At 47.3% G+C, this 21,723-nt stretch overlaps 1 protein-coding gene across 1 annotated transcript in view; it reads right to left on the bottom strand.

The window, feature by feature from the left end:
• The window catches only part of IGF2BP1 (insulin like growth factor 2 mRNA binding protein 1), a 60,456-nt gene that overhangs the window by 10,047 nt on the left and 28,686 nt on the right, over positions 1-21,723 (bottom strand). The window contains exons 3-10 of the mRNA XM_073325938.2: positions 9,605-9,653; positions 8,354-8,405; positions 6,426-6,489; positions 4,176-4,457; positions 3,060-3,194; positions 2,593-2,715; positions 1,307-1,442; positions 199-321 (exon numbers count right to left, since the gene is read on the bottom strand). Coding sequence (XP_073182039.1) covers positions 199-321; positions 1,307-1,442; positions 2,593-2,715; positions 3,060-3,194; positions 4,176-4,457; positions 6,426-6,489; positions 8,354-8,405; positions 9,605-9,653 — 964 coding nt within the window. The remainder of the gene's footprint in view (positions 1-198; positions 322-1,306; positions 1,443-2,592; positions 2,716-3,059; positions 3,195-4,175; positions 4,458-6,425; positions 6,490-8,353; positions 8,406-9,604; positions 9,654-21,723) is intronic.

Genomic DNA, 21,723 nt, shown 5'->3' on the forward strand with positions numbered 1-21,723 from the left:
TGGGCATGTAAAACCAGGCAACCCAAGCCCATCTCTGTGTAGAATAAAACCAGGCCGGGATCACAGACACAGGGCTTCGGGAATCATCATCTGAGCAGCAAGCCAGAGCACGTCCAGTCCCGTTCCCCCCTTCCCCGCCCAGGAGCCGCTCTCCCTAAACAAGCGGGATTGATTCAAGCAACCATGGCATCCGCCTACCATGAAGGAGTTATATGGAGCTGCCCCGGAGATGCTGCTTGGAGGAGGTGGCACTGCATTGGAAGAAGCCGGGAAGAGTCCGACAGCAGCCAGGTTAAGGCCGGGGATCAGATGAGACTGTAGCTGAGAGAAGGAGAGACAGGGATAAGACGGGGAGGGAAACACAGGCACGTTGTTATTGGGGTCACAGCAGCAACTACGGTGGCCTCCAACTGAGATCAGAGCCCCATCAGGCTAGACGCTGTCTGTGTTACTCTGCGCCCCTGGGGAGGGGGTGTCATGGGCCAGAGATGTCACGGGCATCAGGGACTGAACCCGGGAACTCTGGAGAACTAAATGGTCATCAACCCCCAAAGAGCAGGAACAGACGATAACACAGCTGGGTGACTCACTATAGCAGGGGTAGCCAGACTCTTTTATAGATAAAGTGCAGCTCTCGGAGCCCCCCCACCCCCGACCCCCTCATTCTCTATCTACTAGACTGGGGGGGTGGGGGAGGGTCGCTCGGGGGTTCTGCCCCGCAGCAGGGTGATAGGGCTAGAGGCTACTGCCAGAGACAACTGGTGCCTGCTGAGAGTTGGGGGGGGGGGCCCAGGGGGAGGGGGGACAACAATTTAAACAGCTTGAGCAGCAACCCCCTCCCTGCAGCTCCCAGCTGTTTAGCCATGCAGGGAGGGCGCCCGGCTGCACCATGTGACTGAGTGGAGCCAGCAAACCCTGGAAAAAATCTGGGTAGGGGGCACATGACCCCCCGAGCCCATGTAGGCGTGCCCCGTGCAGCTGAAGCTCCAAGCCCTGCGGGCGCACCCTGGCTCTCAAATTGTTGTGTGCGGCTTGGGCGGTCGGTACGTTTGGCCGCCCCGCTCTATAGGGACGGTCCAGCAGTGGAACAAGCTGCCAGGGGCGGCTGGGAGACCGTCCGCCGTCCTGGGAGACCCCCGCTGGCAGAGACGGTGGTGACATGCCAGGCTCACCCATGCGGGCACTGCTCGGTGCACACACCTGGTTTTCTCCCCAGTGGCAGGCTGCTCCTCGGCTCCACGGCCAGGGGAGAGAGACACCAAGCCTTGGTGTCCCAAGGCGGGAAGGGGCCCTCTTTGACACTCACGCTCATGGCAGCCACGTCATTCTCGTAAGCTTCCCTCACTTTCTTCATGATCTCCTGCTCGGCTTTGCAGCAGTTCTCGATGGAGCCCTTCACGGTGATCGTCCTTTCAGGGTTGTAGAGAGTCAGATCCTGCAAACTGGAAGCGGGGGGGAGCCATCAGAGAGAGAGAGGGTGCCGCCGGCAACCCCGATTCGCTGCTGCCACGGCACGGCAATACCTGTGCGGCCCTGCGCAGACCTGATGCAACAGCCAGGACTTCACGACTCACCTTATGAAGCAGCCGCCATCCGGGATTGACCCGGGGCCTCCAAAGCTAAGAGCGGGAGCTGCTACGGCTTGAGCTTAAGAGCCACAGCTGCCCAGATGAGGCTGCCACAGACTCGCATCCTCTGCGGATCGGTACCGAGGGTGATGCGCGACACACTCGCGCCCCAGTGGGCTACAGTTGCATGTGCAGAGAAATGAACCCTTTGGGACTCAGATCTTCAAGAGAAGTTAAGGGGGGCCTGAATCAAACAGGTGTCCCAATCGATGAGAGCTGTGTAACAGCGTGTGCTCCCCCACTCCTGTTCCCCCCCCCCCCACAAACGATGCTCCCGTGGGCAGGTATTGCCATGCCGTTGTTTATAGCGCTCACCCCACTTCCCATATGAAGGCAACAACTCTAGTGACAGGGTCATTCAGCTTCACGACCTCCTTCTCCCCAAAGAGGGGAGAGATCTCTCCAACCGGACACTGCCCTTACTCTGGTACTGCTAGCCCCCACTTCCCCCTCCCCACAGTTCCTTCTTGGTTTCCTCTTCCAGTAGACCTCCCCCTGCCAGGCCAGGTCTACACTTAAAAGTTAGATCGACCCAGCTACATCACCCCGGGGTGTGAAAAATCCACCCCCCTGAGCAACACAGTGAAGCTGACCTAACCCCTGGCATAGGCAGTACTAGGTCGCCGGAAGAATTCATCCATCGACTGAGCCACCACCTCCTGGGGACAGGATTCACTACAGCAACGGGACGCTGCAGAAAGAGTCTAGACACAGCCGCAGTGAATGGGGTAATTAGCTCTCCTCAGCCCAGGCTGATCTGGTAATTAGCCCCTTCTTTCCTCAATCAGGCCATCTCCGAGGGAAACTAACTGGAGTTCCAGGGACCAGAGTCCTGGATCAGCTGTTGGTTCTCAGCAGTCTGTCACAGTTGGGTGACAAACTCTCTTTGGCTCCTTTAACCCACCCCCCAGCCTAAAAGCTCTGCTCGGGAACGTTTCTGGGAGGAGGAGCGAGAGAGACTTACGACGAGATGGTGATTTTCGTCTCCGTGTCCTGTTCCACCTTCTTCAGGTTCCGCCCCTCTTTGCCGATCAGCCGCCCCACAAAGTTATTATGGGCCAGGATCTTTAAGGGAACCTCGTCAGCTCTTGAGAAAGAGGAAAAGGAATGAAACCCGCCCCGAACGGCAGAGGTGGGGAGTGGGTGGGGCCAAGTGGGGACTTGCTAGGCCCATGGGGTAAGATCCTTTAGGAAGCAGTTGGGTATGTTCGAGCAGCCCATTGGCTGCATTGCCAGCACAGAATCAGGGACTCACAATCAGGCCCCATGTTTCCAAGGTCCAGAACGGACCTCACGTGTTGGGGAGAGTCAAGACCTCCCATTTGGTCTCCCGTCGGGGCTAGTTTTCTAACGTATGGAAACCGACATCTAAAGTGTGGGAGGTATCCGGCTGGGAACTGCCTTTCCCAGCGAGGAAGCTGAAAGCCTTACGTCTTGGTGTCTTTTGCCTCCTTCTGCATAATCTCCAAGATCATCTTGCAGGCCGCCGAGCAGCCCTCGGGGGTGGAATGGATGCTGATGGCTTTCTCCGCTGCTCCCGCGTTCTCCTTCCTGTGCACGTCGATTCTGCATAGGCACAAAACACACAATAGTGAAACACACACACACACGGGGCATCCTGCTCTGTGACCTTCAAATGGCTTGAATCCCTGTTTGCGAGCGAGGCTCATCTTTCTCCAATCTGAGCCCTCTCTTGAGGGAGGCCCAGAACTGGGTCAAGAACAGAATGGTGCTGGGTTCGCTCAATAACAGGCTAACCTGGAGCAAGTGCTTGGGGCAATACGGATCAGAATCTAGACTTCGAATTCTTAGACTCCAAGGCTGTCTTGGAGAAAGGCATAATGGAAACCAAGGGCTGGAAGTTAAAGCCAGGCAAATTCAACTTAGATATAAGGCACCGATTTTTAACGAGTGAGGGTGGAACAAACCACCAAGGGAAGAGGTAAATTCTCCATCTCTTGATGTCTTCAGATCAAGTCTGGAGGCCTTTATGGAAGACGTGCTTTAGTCAAACCCGCTCAGTGCAGGAGTAACTTGGTGAAATTCTCTAGCGCGTGCTAGACAGGAGATCTGACTCGACGATCTAACGATCCCTTCTGGCTTTAAAAATCTATGGTTCTGAATGGGAGACCCAGGCTGTTTCAGAACACTGCAGGGGCAGGGTGGGACCCCAGTTACAACCAGATGTCCTAGGAGAGGGGAAAGAAATGGGAAGGTTCAAGCCAGCACAGCCCACATCTGTAGGTGGGTGGCGGGAGGGGAGGGGGGGAGAAGAGGGAGGAGAAGAGCTGTTTGGTCTCTGTCTCCATTTGCTAAGGGATGGATGAGACAGATGCAGCCTGAGTGGGGATAATGGAGGACTGGAGGCTCCGGGATAATTCTTACAACTTAATAATACCAGTTCTTCTCCCCCCATGAAAAATCCAACCCCCGGCCAGTGCTCTGAACTCCTCCCCCACGACAGCATGCAAAGCAGCCCTTTCAGACTAGGGGCAGGAGACGGATGGACAGGGAAGCAGGCAGGCGGGAGGAGAAGGCAGGACTCACTTGGACTGCGTCTGCTTGGTGATGTTGCGGATGGTGGCCCCCTCCTTGCCGATGATGGCCCCCACGTACTGCGTGGGCACCAGGAGTCGGAGTGGGATGTCCACCGGCTGCTGCTTTACGGGCGCTCCTGCAGCGACGGGCGAGCCCTGCCTGGGGGCCCCCCGCGTGCCAAAGCCACCCCGCCGCCCGTTCTCTGGCCCCTGCGTGGACTGTTCGTCGGGGATGTAGGAGACTTTCAGTGCATGGTTTTCCAGCTGGTGCCCATTCAGTTTCATGATCGCTCTGGTGCACAGAGAGAGAGTGAGAATATCCCAGGTTATGTCTCTTCACTGGCTCTCCTGGCCATTCATTCCCTGCTGCATCAGGTGTGATGTTCAGAGATCACTCAGTGCTTGGAAAAGCGCCGCTTTATTCCAGCGTCCGGTTCCAACGGTCTGGGCATAACAATACGACCTTCATAGCCCCCTGCCCAGACTCTGTCTGGGAAAGTTCAGCCCTTAAAGGCACAGACCCCAACACCACGGAAGGCACCAGAACTCACCGCAGTCAGGCTTTGTAAGTGGATGTGGGTGGGGGGGGGGGGGGGGGTCCTTTAAATTGATCATTCTGGCTTGAGGACTACATCAATCCAAATTATGGAATGAAAACACAAAAAGGGGCCAGATTCATTCCTGGTATAACCCCCCACCCCCCAAAGCTGCCCCAAGGATGAATTCTGGCCTACTTTTTAATCGATTTTTCTCTCTTTTTTTTTTTAAAAGCTGGCTGCAGGTTTGCAAGGCTACCAATAGATGGCACTACCAGCATAAGCAAGAACTGTCCATGCTACAACTCCGTCTATCGAGCTCTCACTCAAACATCGGAACATGTGGAAGTGTCTCGCTTTACCCAGTTAATTTGAACCCCGGTTTATCCAAAAAGTCTTTGCTACTCCAACCCCCGTGAAACGTAGGATGACCGGACTTCCTGATATTATCGGGACCGTCCCGATATTAGGGGCTTTGTCTTATATAGGCAACTATGCACCCCCCGCAAACCCCCCAAAAAGTGTCCCAATTTTTCACACTCACTATCTGCTCACCCTAGTGAAACGTCCCCTATAAATGGCGCTGTACCAGATGTGTATGGTTCCTTATACATGTTCAATGCCGTACAGCGGGAGATTTACTGAGCTCAGACTGTTTGGATTCTCAAAAAGGAGATAAGGAAGTGACCCGATTACAGCCTATAAGGACCATTGTGGGGGGAAAATATCAGATACTAAAGTGGGGAGAACGGCGTAACAAGAACTAGCATCTGGAAGTTAAAGCCAGGCAAATTCAACTTAGAAATAACGCACAAATTTTGAAAAGGGAGGGAGAGATTAACCAATGGAACAAACTATCTAGGGAAGAGGTCGATTCTCCATCTTTTGATGTCTTCAGATCACGACTGGATGCATTTATGGAAGATGACCTTTAGCCAGACACAAGTTAGTAGGCTTTACCGTAGGGGTAACCGGATGACATGCTATGCCCTGTGTTATATAGGAGGTCTGACTGGCTGATCTAAAGATCCCTTCTGGACTATAAATCTATGAAATCCTCCTGTTTCAACTCAAAACTTAAAATGGTCTGAATCAATTGCTCTCTTTTAGGGCTTTCGACAGAACACATCTTTGTGGTACCGTCGCAAAAGGGAAATTTAATCTGTGCAGCTGCAAGATCCCAATTCACATCACATCAACAAGCCATTTAGAATCGGAATCATCCTTGTGCAAAATGATCAAGTCGCGTTTGGCTGTCATTTCATCAGGGGCAATTTAAAACTCATTCATACCATAGATTTTTCTCTCAGAGGCGCTAACTCTCACAATCGTTGGCACATTTGTAAAGCCCCAGCTCCTGGAGTCCTGTGATTAGGTAAGGAATCTCAGCTTTCTTTCAAATAAGTATGTTTTCAGCCATTGTGATTGCACAGAAAAACTTGAAAACCTAACCTGAGTGCCCCTAAAGGCTCAGAAACCAGAAGGTAAAGAAAAAGAACCCCAAATGTTTTAAAAAGGGTCATGATATTTAATCCAAACTCATGATTTTGGGTGGGGAGAGGGACGGACACTTGATTTTTGAATGCTTGGGGTTGGCCATGCCATTTTCTATAAAATCCTGGTGGGGCCGGGACAGAAAAGGCTTTCTGTTTGGACAAAAGCAACTCCCTTCTTCGTTACCCTGAAAAGAGCACGGGGCATAGGGGCAGATTAATTTCACTTACTGTCTGGTCTGCTCCCGGTTTGAGTAGGTGACATTGACGACGGCCGTCTCGCTGTCTGTGTTCACTTCGATCAAAACACACATGAATTAGTGGGAGTGGTGCAGAAGGGCTGGTTGGTTTCAGCCATCGGTTCGAGGGCTGCTTTTTAAATAAAAGGACTTACATTTTAAAATTAAGAACCCCCCCAGATCCTTTCTCCAGTAGCTTTCAGGGCCCGACTGACAGCCCTGAAGTCCTCTAGCCCCAGACACGGTAGAGCGTAAGCAGCAAGTATAACTCGCATTAAAACAAGCGAGGGTATTTGTTTCCTTCTCATAGTTACACCATGTAAATAAGTAAGTCTGTTTGGCCCTGATCGTCACCTAAGTCCCATTGACTTCAATGCCTAAATATCTGGGAGGATCTGGGCCACACTGCCAACGAGCTAAGGCATTGGATTGCTCCGTTCAAGCAGTCTTGGGTTGAATCCCTGACCCACCATCGAGGGCTTATCATACAAACTTCCTAATAGGGATTTGAACCCCCATGGACTGCTGTCGCTCGGGACAAGCTGGCCCAGGTGGGGGAGGATGGGAAAGAGGGGAGCGTAACCCACATTATCCAGCAATATACCAAGGCAGGGGTGGCCAGCCTGTGGCTCGGGACCACATGCGGCTCTTCAGATGTTAACATGCGGCTCCTCGTACAGGCACCGATTCCGGGGCTGGAGCGACAGGCACCAACCTTCCAATGTGCCCCGAGGGGGTGCTCACTGCTCAACCCCTGGCTCTGCCACAGGCCCTGCCCCCACTCCACCCCTTCCGGCCCCCTCCCCTGAGCCTGCTATGCCCTCGCTCCACCCCGCCCCCCAGAGCCTCATGCATGCCACGAAACAGCTGATCGGGAGGTGCGCGAGGAGAGGGGGAGGCACTGATTGGCGGGGCTGCTAGTGGGTGGGAGGCGCTGGGATGGGATCGGTGCGGGAGCTGATGTGGGGCTGCTGACGTGTTACTGTGGCTCTTTGACAATGTACTTTGGTAAATTCTGGCTCCTTCTCAGGCTGGCCACCCCTGTACCAAGTCATAAAGCTAGAGGAGAGATCGGCGTCTGTGGACCATTTAATCCTTGACACCTCTGCTGGAATGGCCCCTAAAACTTGTTCTTTGCTCATGCATCCTACACCCCGGGGACCTGGCCACTGGGAATAGAGATGCCCAACCCAACCCGTTTCATAAAGGACATGGAAGAGTCATCATTACTCCAAGGAGTTTTAGTCACTACCAGATTTGAACCAGAAGGGAAAGGCTCCCTTCTAACCCAAACCATTCCCCCACCACCACCATGTCCTGTTACAGGTTGAGGATTTGCCAGGAACATGACAAGATTCAGAAAGCGCCTTGGCGTGTATATGAGTAACAAGAATAACCACAGTTATAACAAACATCCTGGAGGGAATATTAAACTTCCTGCTTTAGGTCTACAGGCAGAGACCGAATACAGGGGGGCAGATTATCCCACTTCTGCCTACTGTGGGCTCTTACCTCTTCTTCTGACGCATCTGGCGCTGGCCACTTTCAGACAAGATACCAGACTAGATGGACCTTGGTTCTGATCCAGTCTGGCAAGTCCAGACTTTGGATCAGCCCCAGAAATCTTTCCTGGTGCACCATCATAGGGAAAGTGAATGGGCGTTACACAGGAGTACAGAGGAGACAGTGACAACCCACTGGTCAGACGCACAGAGTTAAATTTGGCCCAGGTCAGAGGGCGAACACAAGGCCTATGGACATGTGACCCTCTGCACAGGGTTGAATTTCACCCTCTGTGAAATGACTGAGCAAAGAAGCCTTTATGTCCCAAAAGCTTTTAAACCGAATTCTACTCACTCCAAAACCAGTTAGTGTCTAACTTTAAAAATAATCTAACCGAACCCCCACACACTTACTTACCTTGTTCACAATTTTCTACAGTACCATACTGAGCTAGCAAACCATCCAAAACCTAGAAAAGGAAGGGGAAACTACATTACATGGGGTGCATCTGACCAGACCTGGAAGATAAAACAAATCTGCAATCCAACCCTGTTTCCAGTGATCAGACAGCCTAGCTTTGGCAATTCTAGAACACGTGTGGAGAAGGCACTGGACTGGGAGTCAGAAGACTTGGATTCTATTCCTTACTCAACCCCTGGCTTGCTGCGTGACCCTGGACAAGTCATTTCCCCTCTCTGTTTGTCAGTTTTCCCCCCCCCCAACCCTGAGTTTGTCTAGATGGCAAGCAAGGACTGTTTGTACAGCCCCTAGCACAATGGTAGCCCAACCTAAGTTAGGGCTTCTTGGTGCTAGGTAAGACAAAGAAGGGTGGGTGGGCGTCCGTTCGTTCATCCAGCTTATAGTATGAAAGCCACCATTTCCAAACATGGCCAGTGATTTTGGGTACCTCCATTTCTTGCTGCCCAATTTGAGACACTTTAAAGGGGCCAGATTTTCAGAGGGCGATTTTCAGCACTTTCTGAAAACCAGGCCCCTTTAAGGCATGTCAAGCTGGGCACCAAAATAATCACCTGTGGCTCTCGAAGCCCCATGGCTCAGGTCTAGAAGGGATGAGTCCACCACAGGGTTTAAAAACCAAGGAACTCAATTTGGAACTGCACCCTGACACCTGAGTCATGCTATGGTGAAGCTTCTCATAAGCATCAAAAGCAGCCAACACTTTGATCAGGAGAAACAGAACTTGGGGAGGTCACAAAGATGGAAGATGCAGCCATCAAGGTGATGTCTTTCGGAGATTTTTGTACCTTGAGTTAATTCGTTGCCAACTGAAGGAGTGTAATACATTTAAAAAGGTTTGTGTGGCTACTCCCCAAGTTTGTCTCAGGGTACAAATGTTTGTTCGTCACCCGAGAAATCAGACTAACTTCCAGCCAATGAATGAGAGGTACAAAAGGCTAGTGAAGACAAGATCAATAGAAACCTGTGCGAATACAAAATTTATATCCACATCCGATCAGCAAACACGGTCCGCAGATATCCGCAGATTTTCAGGGCTCTAGATACAAAATCTGGATCCGCATCCATCCATGATCCGCAGACATAAAGCTGATATCTGCAGATCTGCAGGGCTCTAAAGTTCAAGTGTCGGTATTTAAAAGGTTTGTATGTCATAAGTCAGGACTGTGGCTGCTCAGTTGTTTCACTTACCTCCCATCGTAACTGGGGTGGGATATTTCTTATCTGAATTTTGCGGCTTCTAAAATAAAAAGAAAATCAATGTCAAGCCCAGGTTTTTGCCTGAAATGAGGCCCTTTGCATTTCAAAGTATTTCACTTCGGCACACTGAGTAATGCTAACACTTATGTTTGCCCCAAAGCACTTTATGAGCAACAGTTAATCAAGCCCCACATTATCTTTGGCAAGGTAGACAAGTATCATTTGGTGCCATTTTGCAGACAGAGAACTGAGGGACAGAGAGGTGAAAGTCACTCATGCAGACCAGGTCTACACTGGAAACGTTTGCCAGTACAGCAGTGTTGGTGAGGGGTATGATTTCTTTATGACACTTCTGTACCAGAAAAAGCTTCAGGGTAGAGTCAGTTATGCTGACACAGAAGTGCTTTTGCCATTATGGATTCATAGATTTTAAGGCCAGAAGGGACCACTCTGGTCATCTGTTCTGACCTCCTGCATAACACAAGCCAGGGGTCTTTCCCTGAATTAATTCCTGCTTTAACTAGAGCAGATCTTTTTGGAAAATGGACGGTCTTGATTTAAAAACTTCTAATGAAGGAGAATCCACCACAACCCTTGGTTAACTGTTCCAGTGGTTAATTACCCTCACTGCTAGAAACTTCTCTTATTCCTGGTCTAAATTTGTCTAGTTTCAATTTCCAGCCATTGGATCTTGCTAGACCTTTGTCTGCTAGATTGAAGAGCCCTCTATTATCAAATTTCTGTTCCTCATAGAGGTACTTACAGACTGCGATCAAATCACCCCTTAACCTTTTCTTTGATAAGACGAACAGATTGAGCTTCTTTAATCTCTCAAAATAAGGCATGTTTTCCAGTCCTTTGATCATTCTCGTGGCTCTTCTCTGAACCCTCTCCAATTTACCAACACTCTTCTTCAGCTGTGAATACCAGAACTGAACACAGTATTCTAGCAGCCGTCATACCAGTGCCAAATACAGAGGTAATATAACCTCTTTACTCCTGCTGGATCTTCCCGTTCATACATCCAAAGATTGCATTCCCCTATTCAGCCACTCTGTTGCACTGGGAGCTCATGTTCAGCAGATTATCCACCAGGACCCCCATGTCTTTTGCAGAGTTGCTGCTTCCAGGATAGCATCTTCCCGCTCCTGTAAGCATGGCCTGGATTCTTTGTTCCTAGACACGTGACTTTTCTTTTGACCTTTTTGAAATGCATATTTTTTTGCTTGCACCCAGTTTACCAAGCAATCCAGATTGCTATTTCAGTGTCCTGTCTCTTATTATTTACCACTCTCCCAATCTTTGTGTCATCCGCAAACTTCATCACTAAATGATTTTCTGTTATTAAATATTAAATAGCGTAGGGCCAAGAACTGATCCCTTCAGGACCCCACTAGAAACACAACCACTCGATGACGATTCCCCATTTACAATTAAATTTTGAGACCTATCAGAGAGTTTTTAATCCATTTCATGTGCATCATGTTAATTTTGTACAATTCTGGTTTTTTAATCAAAATGACATGCAGTACCATGTGAAATGCCTGACTGAAGTTTATTACATTAACAATTACTTTATCAACCAAACTTGTAATCTTATTAAAAAGATATTATGTGGGTTTGACTAGATCTATTTTCCATAAACCCATGTGGACTGGCACTAATTTACATTACTCTCCTTTAATTCTTTATTAATTAACTCCAATATCAGCTATTTCATTATTTTGCCTAGAATCACTGTCAGGCAGAGAGGGCTAAAATTATCTGGATCATCCCTTTACCGTTTTTAACCAGTGGCAAAACATTAGCTTTCTGCCAGTCCTCCAGAACTTCCCTGGGGTTCTAAGACTTATTGAAAATCAGCAAATGGTCCAGAAAGCTCCTCAGCCAGCTCTTTTAAAGCACTTTAAATCAAGTGATCCGAACCGGCAGATTTAAAAATGTCTAACTTTAGCAACTGCTGTTTAGCAACCTCTGGAGCTATTGTTGGAAAGTATTTCATCATCATTTAATATGAGTACATCATCTGGCTTTTTCCACAAAGACAGAACAGAAATATTTATTGAACGCTTCTTCCTTTTCTGACTGTTCACACTGAAATATTGGATTTCTGTTAAACACTTTTTTTTTTTAATATGATCCAAGGTACAATTAGTGGAAAAATGATCCATCAATATACATTTTATAGAAAATCTTGCAGGAAATGAAGGACAGGCCCAAAACTAAACCTACTGCTTCAAATACCTCAAAGCCTGCGTTGTTTGGAATCTAGACCTAGGTTCCCAATACTCTGGCTGGAACCCATCTCTACAGAAAACTAAAATTTCATCCACCTAAGGCTGATCCCAAGAGCAAAACTGAACTGTAAGTAAGTGAAGTGGAATCTCTGGAGGTCATACAAGACTGAGGGGAATCTCTACACAGGGGTCGGAGGGAGGGACTATAAAACATGCTCTAATTTTAATGGTTTAGAAGAGAAAAGTTTTCTTTTTTATTTAAATTACACGTTCAAGTTGATAACAGGCCACTTCTCCAGTCACATCTTGGCTCCTCCTAACCTCGAGTTCCCAAAATAGAAAAGAATCTTTTTTATTTCAAAGCCAAATTTACCTCACTGACTCCCACTCCGACCTGTTCACAGCAGCTGCCACAAACAGCTGAGATGAGCGCAGCACCGAGGGGCTCAATGGGCTTCCCGGCGTTCGCTTCAGAAGGGAGCAGAGTGCTGGGGACACCGGTACTGCAGTGAAACGCGTAGGCATAGCTCCTCTGAAAACTACTGTTGCGTAGATTTCAGAGTAACAGCCGTGTTAGTCTGTATTCGCAAAAAGAAAAGGAGTACTTGTGGCACCTTAGAGACTAACCAATTTATTTGAGCATGAGCTCCTCTTGTTTTTTCCTACCCCCCCCCCCCCCAGATGTTCTGGTTTAACTTGGATTTAAACTTGGAGAGTGGTCAGTTTGGATGAGCTATTACCAGCAGGAGAGTGAGTTTGTGTGTGTATGGGGGTGGGGGGGATGTGAGAAAACCTGGATTTGTGCTGGAAATGGCCCACCTTAATTATGCACATTGTAGGGAGAATGGTCACTTTGGATGAGCTATTACCAGCAGGAGAGTGAGTTTGTGTGTGTGGTTTTTGGGAGGGGGGTGAGAGAACCTGGATTTGTGCAGGAAATGGCCCAACTTTATTATCATGCACATTGTGTAAAGAGTTGTCACTTTGGATGGGCTATCACCAGCAGGAGAGTGAATTTGTGTGGGGGGGTGGAGGGTGAGAAAACCTGGATTTGTGCTGGAAATGGCCCACCTGATGATCACTTTAGATAAGCTATTACCAGCAGGACAGTGGGGTGGGAGGAGGTATTTTTTCATATTCTCTGTGTATATATAAAGTCTGCTGCAGTTTCCATGGCATGCATCCGATGAAGTGAGCTGTAGCTCACGAAAGCTCATGCTCAAATAAATTGGTTAGTCTCTAAGGTGCCACAAGTCCTCCTTTTCTTGTTGCGTAGATTGTTACCCAATGTCAAACGCTCAGGAACGGGGTTTTTTTCCCCCCCATGGTTAGATTTAATCCTTTTAAATCACCTCCTACCATCGGAAGGTGGCTCGCAATGGACCAAATCCTGCGTGATGTGACGCAGGCTGAAGGGAGGTGAAGGGATACAGTTGTCCCATGCTCAGTGAGTGGTCTGAACTCCAGCACACAGGTCCAATTTGGGAGTCCATCCGCATTCAGCAGAGACCTTAACGCTCATGCTCAAATTCAGGCTTCAATGGGATGGTCCAGCAAGAGGAAGGATGGTTCATTGGTTATGGCGCTAGCCGACGACTTGGTTCAAGCCCCTGCTGTGCCACAGGCTTCCTTTATGACCTTGGGCAAGTCACTTGTCTAGATGGACAGTTCATGCTCGGCAAGCTGGGGTATTAATCTATGCCAAGCAGCGTGCCATGCACTCTGTCCGGGACCCTGCTGCCATGCTCTAAAAGCTTCCTACTGTGCTTTGATCTACTGCCGTTTGAAAGGGACGTAGGTCAAAGCACGCCAGGGAACCTCTAGCAAGCGGCGGCAGGGTCCACACAAGCAGCTAGTGAGCAGCAGGCTAATGCGCGGTCGGTTTTCAACCCCAGCCTTACGGTTCTCTGTGCCTCTATTCCCCAGCTGTGAAATGGTGGTAATAGCACTTCTCTCTCTCTCACCAGGGCGGGGCGTTCTGAGAACAAAAGCTTGTGAGGTGCTTTGACAGCACAGGATGGGGGCCATATCAGTCTGTCACATCTGTAAGCGCCACGTTTCCACTGATGTCAGTGGCCTTTGATCAGGTCCCAGGTGCTTTGCTGAATAGCATGTAGCTAAATGCAGTGCTGAATGCCTTAGGCAGGACGCACGCCAGGAGTAGTTAAGGATGCATTTAGCTTTTTGATTTTATTTTCTTTCGATGTCGAACAATAAAAAGCTGCCATGTGTACCGGCCCTGGGGGCCTGGCCATTGATTTGAAATTACCCAACCAAATAAGAGTCAAAATGCTCCCAGAGACCAAATATTAGGTTTGCCCACGCAAATGTGCTGAAAGCCTGATATAGGTTATGTTCATATATCCAGGGAATAGAAACCCTACTGTGTGACTTGCAATCGTAACTGTATCTATCGAAGTATTCACCAGGGTGTTTGAGAGCTCTTCAACCAACAGAGCTCAGAGAGCATGAGAAAGTAAAGGGAATTGGTTATATCTGTTTGGCTCATTCTGAATTATTAATAAATTCCAAAAAACTTGCTGGAGAGTTTTGCAGACCATCCCCCAAATCAGGATAAATAAAAACCGCGTGGGCTTCATTTTTTAATCTGAATTTTTCATTAATCATAGAATCATAGAATATCAGGGTTGGAAGGGACCCCAGAAGGTCATCTAGTCCAACCCCCTGCTCAAAGCAGGACCAATTCCCAGTTAAATCATCCCAGCCAGGGCTTTGTCAAGCCTGACCTTAAAAACCTCTAAGGAAGGAGATTCTACCACCTCCCTAGGTAACGCATTCCAGTGTTTCACCACCCTCTTAGTGAAAAAGTTTTTCCTAATATCCAATCTAAACCTCCCCCACTGCAACTTGAGACCATTACTCCTCGTTCTGTCATCTGCTACCATTGAGAACAGTCTAGAGCCATCCTCTTTGGAACCCCCTTTCAGGTAGCTGAAAGCAGCTATCAAATCCCCCCTCATTCTTCTCTTCTGCAGGCTAAACAATCCCAGCTCCCTCAGCCTCTCCTCATAACTCATGTGTTCCAGTCCCCTAATCATTTTTGTTGCCCTTCACTGGACTCTCTCCAATTTATCCACATTCTTCTTGAAGTGTGGGGCCCAAAACTGGACACAGTACTCCAGATGAGGCCTCACCAATGTCGAATAGAGGGGAACAATCACGTCCCTTGATCTGCTCGCTATGCCCCTACTTATACATCCCAAAATGCCATTGGCCTTCTTGGCAACAAGGGCACACTGCTGACTCATATCCAGCTTCTCGTCCACTGTCACCCCTAGGTCCTTTTCTGCAGAACTGCTGCCTAGCCATTCGGTCCCTAGTCTGTAGCTGTGCATTGGGTTCTTCCGTCCCAAGTGCAGGACACTACACTTATCCTTATTGAACCTCATCAGATTTCTTTTGGCCCAATCCTCCAATTTGTCTAGGTCCCTCTGTATCCTATCCCTGCCCTCCAGCGTATCTACCACTCCTCCCAGTTTAGTATCCTCCACAAATTTGCTGAGAGTGCAATCCACACCATCCTCCAGATCATTTATGAAGATATTGAACAAAACCGGCCCCAGGACCGACCCCTGGGGCACTCCACTTGACACCGGCTGCCAACTAGACATGGAGCCATTGATCACTACCAGTTGAGCCCGACAATCTAGCCAACTTTCTACCCACCTTATAGTGCATTCATCCAGCCCATACTTCTTTAACTTGCTGACAAGAATACTGTGGGAGACCGTGTCAAAAGCTTTGCTAAAGTCAAGAAACAATACATCCACTGCTTTCCCTTCATCCACAGAACCAGTAATCTCATCATAGAAGGCGATTAGATTAGTCAGGCATGACCTTCCCTTGGTGAATCCATGCTGACTGTTCCTGGTCTCTTTCCTCTGATGTAAGTGCTTCAGGATTGATTCTTTGAGGACCTGCTCCATGATTTTTCCGGGGACTGAGGTGAGGCTGACTGGCCTGTAGTTCCCAGGATCCTCCTTCTTCCCTTTTTTAAAGATTGGCACTACATTAGCCTTTTTCCAGTCATCCGGGACTCCCCCCGTTTGCCACGAGTTTTCAAAGATAATGGCCAATGGCTCTGCAATCACAGCCACCAATTCCTTTAGCACTCTCGGATGCAACTCGTCCGGCCAAGTGCATAGACTTGTGCACGTCCAGCTTTTCTAAATAGTCCCTAACCACCTCTTTCTCCACAGAGGGCTGGCCATCTATTCCCCATGTTGTAATGCCCAGCGCAGCAGTCTGGGAGCTGACCTTGTTAGTGAAGACAGAGGCAAAAAAAGCATTGAGTACATTAGCTTTTTCCACATCCTCTGTCACTAGGTTGCCTCCCTCATTCATTAAGGGGCCCACAGGTTCCTTGGCTTTCTTCTTGTTGCCAACATACCTGAAGAAACCCTTCTTGTTACTCTTGACATCTCTCGCTAGCTGCAGCTCCAAGTGTGATTTGGCCCTCCTGATTTCATTCCTACATGCCCGAGCAATATTTTTATACTCTTCCCTGGTCATATGTCCAACCTTCCACTTCTTGTAAGCTTCTTTTTTATGTTTAAGATTTTTATGTTTCACCGTTAAGCCAAGCTGGTCGCCTGCCATATTTACTATTCTTTCGACACATCGGGATGGTTTGTCCCTGTAACCTCAACAGGGATTCCTTGAAATACTGCCAGCTCTCCTGGACTCCTTTCCCCTTCATGTTAGTCCCCCAGGGGATCCTACCCATCCGTTCCCTGAGGGAGTCGAAGTCTGCTTTTCTGAAGTCCAGGGTCCGTATCCTGCTGCTTACCTTTCTTCCCTGTGTCAGGATCCTGAACTCAACCAACTCATGGTCACTGCCTCCCAGATTCCCATCCACTTTTGCTTCCCCCACTAATTCTTCCCGGTTTGTGAGCAGCAGGTCAAGAAAAGCTCCCCCCCAGTTGGCTCCTCTAGCACTTGCACCAGGAAATTGTCCCCTACGCTTTCCAAAAACTTCCTGGATTGTCTATGCACCGCTGTATTGCTCTCCCAGCAGATATCAGGAAAATTAAAGTCACCCATGAGAACCTTCATTTTGGTTTCTTCAACTTCTCCAACTCAATGACTAGTTCATTCAAAGTTGAGAAATTGATTGGAAGCTGAAAAAGCAGGAAAACTTGTTTTTCTTTTTCAATCTATGAATAAAAATGAGGTTCAAGAGGATGAGATCTACTAATTCTAAAATCCTGAAGGACGGGATGACCAGAACAATCAGTTCAATTCACTAAATACAGATCCTCTTTGTTTCCTATAGCAATTAGTTTTAAATACAAATCAGGTTTTGACAAACATATTCTGATGTATCCAGCACATTAAAGGTAATTATTTAACTAACAAAAACTATTTTAAAATGCTGTTATATATTTTTAATTCAATTCCAATTTCCATCCAATTCAGCTTGACACAATTCATGAAGGAAAAAATGAATCATCTAGTAAAGAAATGTAATATTCACCCTTTTTCTAACATAAAATTCTTAAAAATTAAGAACATACGTATGTGAAGCTATATAATTGCTTAAATAAATGTGTATATATTTTGTGCATCCTCCTAGCTAGCAAAAAGTAGTACAATATTTAGTGCAAAGGCAATGTTTAGTTGCAAATCAACATGTTTTTAATAGATATCAACCAATGAGAATCAGCCTTTCTTTAGGAAAATAGCTAAAAAGTACAAATGCCAAACTAGATTAAAATTGGATATTTAAATCAAGGTTTCCTGCTTGCCAATTTCAATCACTTTTGATTTAAATCAATCCACCCTGCCCCAAAAGGAAGGCAAAATGGAGAGCCATCAAATTATTTCACTATGAGTTGTTTGTTCTGCTCAAATAGTAACATACAGAACCACCACTCCAATAAGCTCTATGCTTGGGTGAGTTTTATACCATGCCCAAAAGGTCAAATACTCAGACCCAACTCGGCACGATTTTGAAAGCTCAGAATTCTCCAAGACTAAGAAACCCCTAACTCTTGGCATCCAAATGTTCAGATATAGGAAACCGTTAGCTTGCACATCACTGCTAATCAACTGTCTTGGCAGTATAAGGAGAGAGGATTGATTTCCCAGGTAGCTGATCCCCTACATGACTCAAGCGCTCAAGAGCAACCAGTCCACTTACTGAATTGCATCCAGCAATGACCTGGAAAGTAGTGCCATCCTGGGACCATTTTACACCACTGCGTCAGCCAGCCAGAAAGTCGGCCAGCGTGTTCTAAGACACCGCAGCTTCACTGAACCTCCCCCCACGCTGGCTCACGTTCCACACCACTAGACAAATATCCACTGGCCGCCCGGGCACAGAATTTGTACAGATCTGTCTTATCATAGACAATGGCGTGTTCTGCATTCAGGAAACCTGCAGCAGTGTAACAAGAGATCCACCTTATGAACCTGGGGGCCCTACCCTGCTTTTATGCAGCACCGTTCACCAGGGCACAGCAGCTGCATTAGATAGCTACGGCACTTCTATTGCTGTAGTATCTGAGCACCTCACAATCTTTAATGTAGTTAGCCTCACAATGCACTCCTGTGAGGCAAGGCAGTGCTATTATCCCATTTATGAGGGGACATTAAGGCACAGAACGATTAAGCAATTTGCCCCAGGTCTCACAGGAAGTAGACAACCAAGGAGGGAATTGAACCCAGGTCTCCCAAATCACAAGCTAGCAGCCTAACCACTGGACCACCCATCTTCTGTTTAGGAGTCTGTTATTGTAGACAGGGCCTACACAAAAACTAAGGGTTTGATTCACCTAGCTGCAAGTGACGACACAAAGTGCGTGGAGATGGAGAATCAGGACCCTAACAACTATAGAACAATGGGTAACCCCACTGAAGCCAAACCCGGGGGAGGGGGTATTGAGAAGCAATTGCTAGGGCGGTTCTGCCTCCAACTTCCCTTGCTTTTGCATCTCAGACGTCTTACTTTACTAGCAAAAAGTTGGCATATAAATTAGATTTATTTTAAGGCATTCCTGTATCAGCCCATAGCTGAAGGTCATCAGCAGGGATAAAGCCTTGAACTATCAGCTCAGACAAATGGGCCTCTACCTCATGATTCCGGGTGAGTTAATTTAGTTAAGCTAGTAGCAGTAGTAGGCTATTATCCTCTATTGACACAACACACTTAGCTGGCATATTACATGGATAAATATCTACTTTCTTTATTACACACAGAACTGGGTTAAATAGTGCAAAAAATGTCCACTACAATTCCTTCACAATTTTAACTGCATTTGCTTCAACAACGTTCCTCTCCCTTTTGCCTTTGCTTTTCATGATCATTCAGAATTTTCAGTCCCACATGATTCATGGGAACCAGTTTGCAATGAGCCGTGCTTGTGTGTTCATTCAATCAGGGAGCAGAACCAATGCCACATGACTCCTCTGACCCACTGCAGCTGATCAAGACAGCTCAAAGAGAGACTGTTAAATAGGCTCAGATCTGTTCACACTTGCCCCAGAATTACAGAGTCACAAAATTGTCAAAGAAGAAGAATCAAGAAGATGAGATTACACAACCAGAAAGAGGGGATGCTTATTATTAGTCATTATTGATTGTTTGCTCTAATTACATGCTAAATCAGTAAATTAATAAACATTCAGAACGGGGTTTAGTTAAGTTCTAAGTGAGAAGAAGAAATGTTCCTAAATAAAAAGAGGCCAAAAGCACTTTACCCATACAAGGCTACCACCATGTTCTGCTACAACAGTTTGCATTGATGACCTCTTTCACACAGCAAGCCTTTGAATGCAACCACCACCGCCCATAAATGAAAAACACTTTTTTATATTGAACACTGTTATAAATGCTGGAGGTGATGCAGGGCTTGGGGGTGGAGGCTGACAGCTCATGACCCCCCCACGTAATCACCTCACGACCCCCTGAGGGGTCACGATCCCCAGTTGTAGAACCCCGGTGCGGCAACATCACAAATCTTTTGTAGGTTTCACCATGAACAAAGGATGAAATCCTGGCTCCATCAAAGTCAATGGCAAAGCTGTCAATGACTTCCTGGGGCCAGGATTTCATCCAAGATATGAAATCTGACATGGAGCCATGTTGGTATAAACAAAATTTAATGGGCCAGATCCTCAGCTAGTTTAAGTCGGTGGAGCTACACTGATTTACACCAGCTAAGGCGCTGGCTGAAATAATCTAAATCACCAATGACATTAAAGGATCCCCCATGGGTTGTTTTACCCGAAAAGGAAAAATATCTGACTCACTGTTCACCTTGGAATGATCCATATTACTAATCTGAAAATGCCCCATATCCAGCCCTACATCTTCCTTCCAGCTCAGTGAAACCAAATGGCTGGAAAACTCTGTTTACTGAGGTCTCTCAGCTGAACTGGGGGAAAAATCAAATCAACTCCATGCGACCTAAGAGGGAGAAAATCTTTTAAAACCTTTGCTTTTTTCTTTTGGAAGTTCCAGTCAAAATGAGACATAAAAGTGCGAATCAATTCAGAAGACAGGAAAGTTCAGATATGGAAAATGCCACAGCTCCCACAGAAGCCAACGGGTTGGGTTAGAAAAACTTCAGTCTGATTTGCTATTTTCTTTTGGGGGAAGTGTGATATGAAATCAAATCCCTTGCTTGGATGCTAGCTAAGCCATGCCCTGAAATGAATGGAAGAGTGATTGCTGAAGAAGTTGAGAATGCAAGGAATGTCACAGTTCAGAGAGGGTCAAAAGGATTTAAACTGATAGAAGAAAACATGTGTTTGACTACTGCTTACCCCTAAAACTTCTTCCGACAGCTACAAGCATCCGCATGCTCAAAGAATGTATTCCTCACATACATGACCATAATCTAGCCTCCCAGGTGTTCACTGTGCAGGCAAGAACTGTTCGTATCGCACCCCCTTCCCACGAGTTTGTAGGTGGAATCTGATTTTTCTTCATACAAACAAAAAACCCCTCTGATTGCAGCTTCTGTAGATTAGCAAGAATGAATTGGGGAGGAGCGGGGGGAGAAAATGTCTGTCTGATCCCTAACTCTAGGTGAATGGAGACCTCAGGGTTCTATTTTCAGCTCTTGCGCAGTCTTGCTGGGTGACATTTTGGAAATCACTTAGCTCACCAGCCTCAGTTTCCCCACAGCAAAACGCAGAGGATATCTGCTTGCCTCTCACAGGGGCTACTGAGGCTTAATTAATGAATTAATTAACTTTAAGATCTTCTAATCAAAGATGCTACATATTATTCTAAGGCATTCTTTATCAGCCTCCTTTCCATTCTTCATGTTGTCTCTCTTTATATCTATAGCTGAACATAAATGACTCCTAAAAACCTGTAACACCCACCTACTATAACAAACCATGGCAACAACAGGGACAAGACCCCTCCTGCCCGAGAACAACAGAGCTGTTAAATACTTAACCCAAAGGAGGTTATAGCAGTATAGGGCTTATTACAGAATTGTGTAGTTTCAATTCTGCCCAGTAGAGGGCAGTGGTATGCATATTCAGCAGTAGAATAAAGGCCATTATAGCACAAGGGGTACAGCTTGAAATGAAGTTCCCCAGCAGTGAGTGACAGCCCTGCACCTTCCGTTGTTGTTTGCAGTGCAGTTGTAGCCGCGTTTCTCCCAGGATATTAGAGAGACAAAGTGGGTGAGAGAATATCTTTTATCGGACCAGCTTCTGTTGATGAAAGAGACAAGCTTTTGAGCTTACACAGCGTCTTCTTCAGGACCTGAAGTTGGTCCAATAGAAGATATTACCTCGCCTACCTTGTCTACTCACCTTTCAGTCAAAGACTAACAACCTTTCACATTCTGGCTCCTTCTGAAATCTCAGCAATGGCCGTGTCTGAGGGGT

Source organism: Lepidochelys kempii, chromosome 27 (genome assembly GCF_965140285.1).
Source record: "Lepidochelys kempii isolate rLepKem1 chromosome 27, rLepKem1.hap1, whole genome shotgun sequence".
NCBI classification, from domain to species: domain Eukaryota; kingdom Metazoa; phylum Chordata; order Testudines; family Cheloniidae; genus Lepidochelys; species Lepidochelys kempii.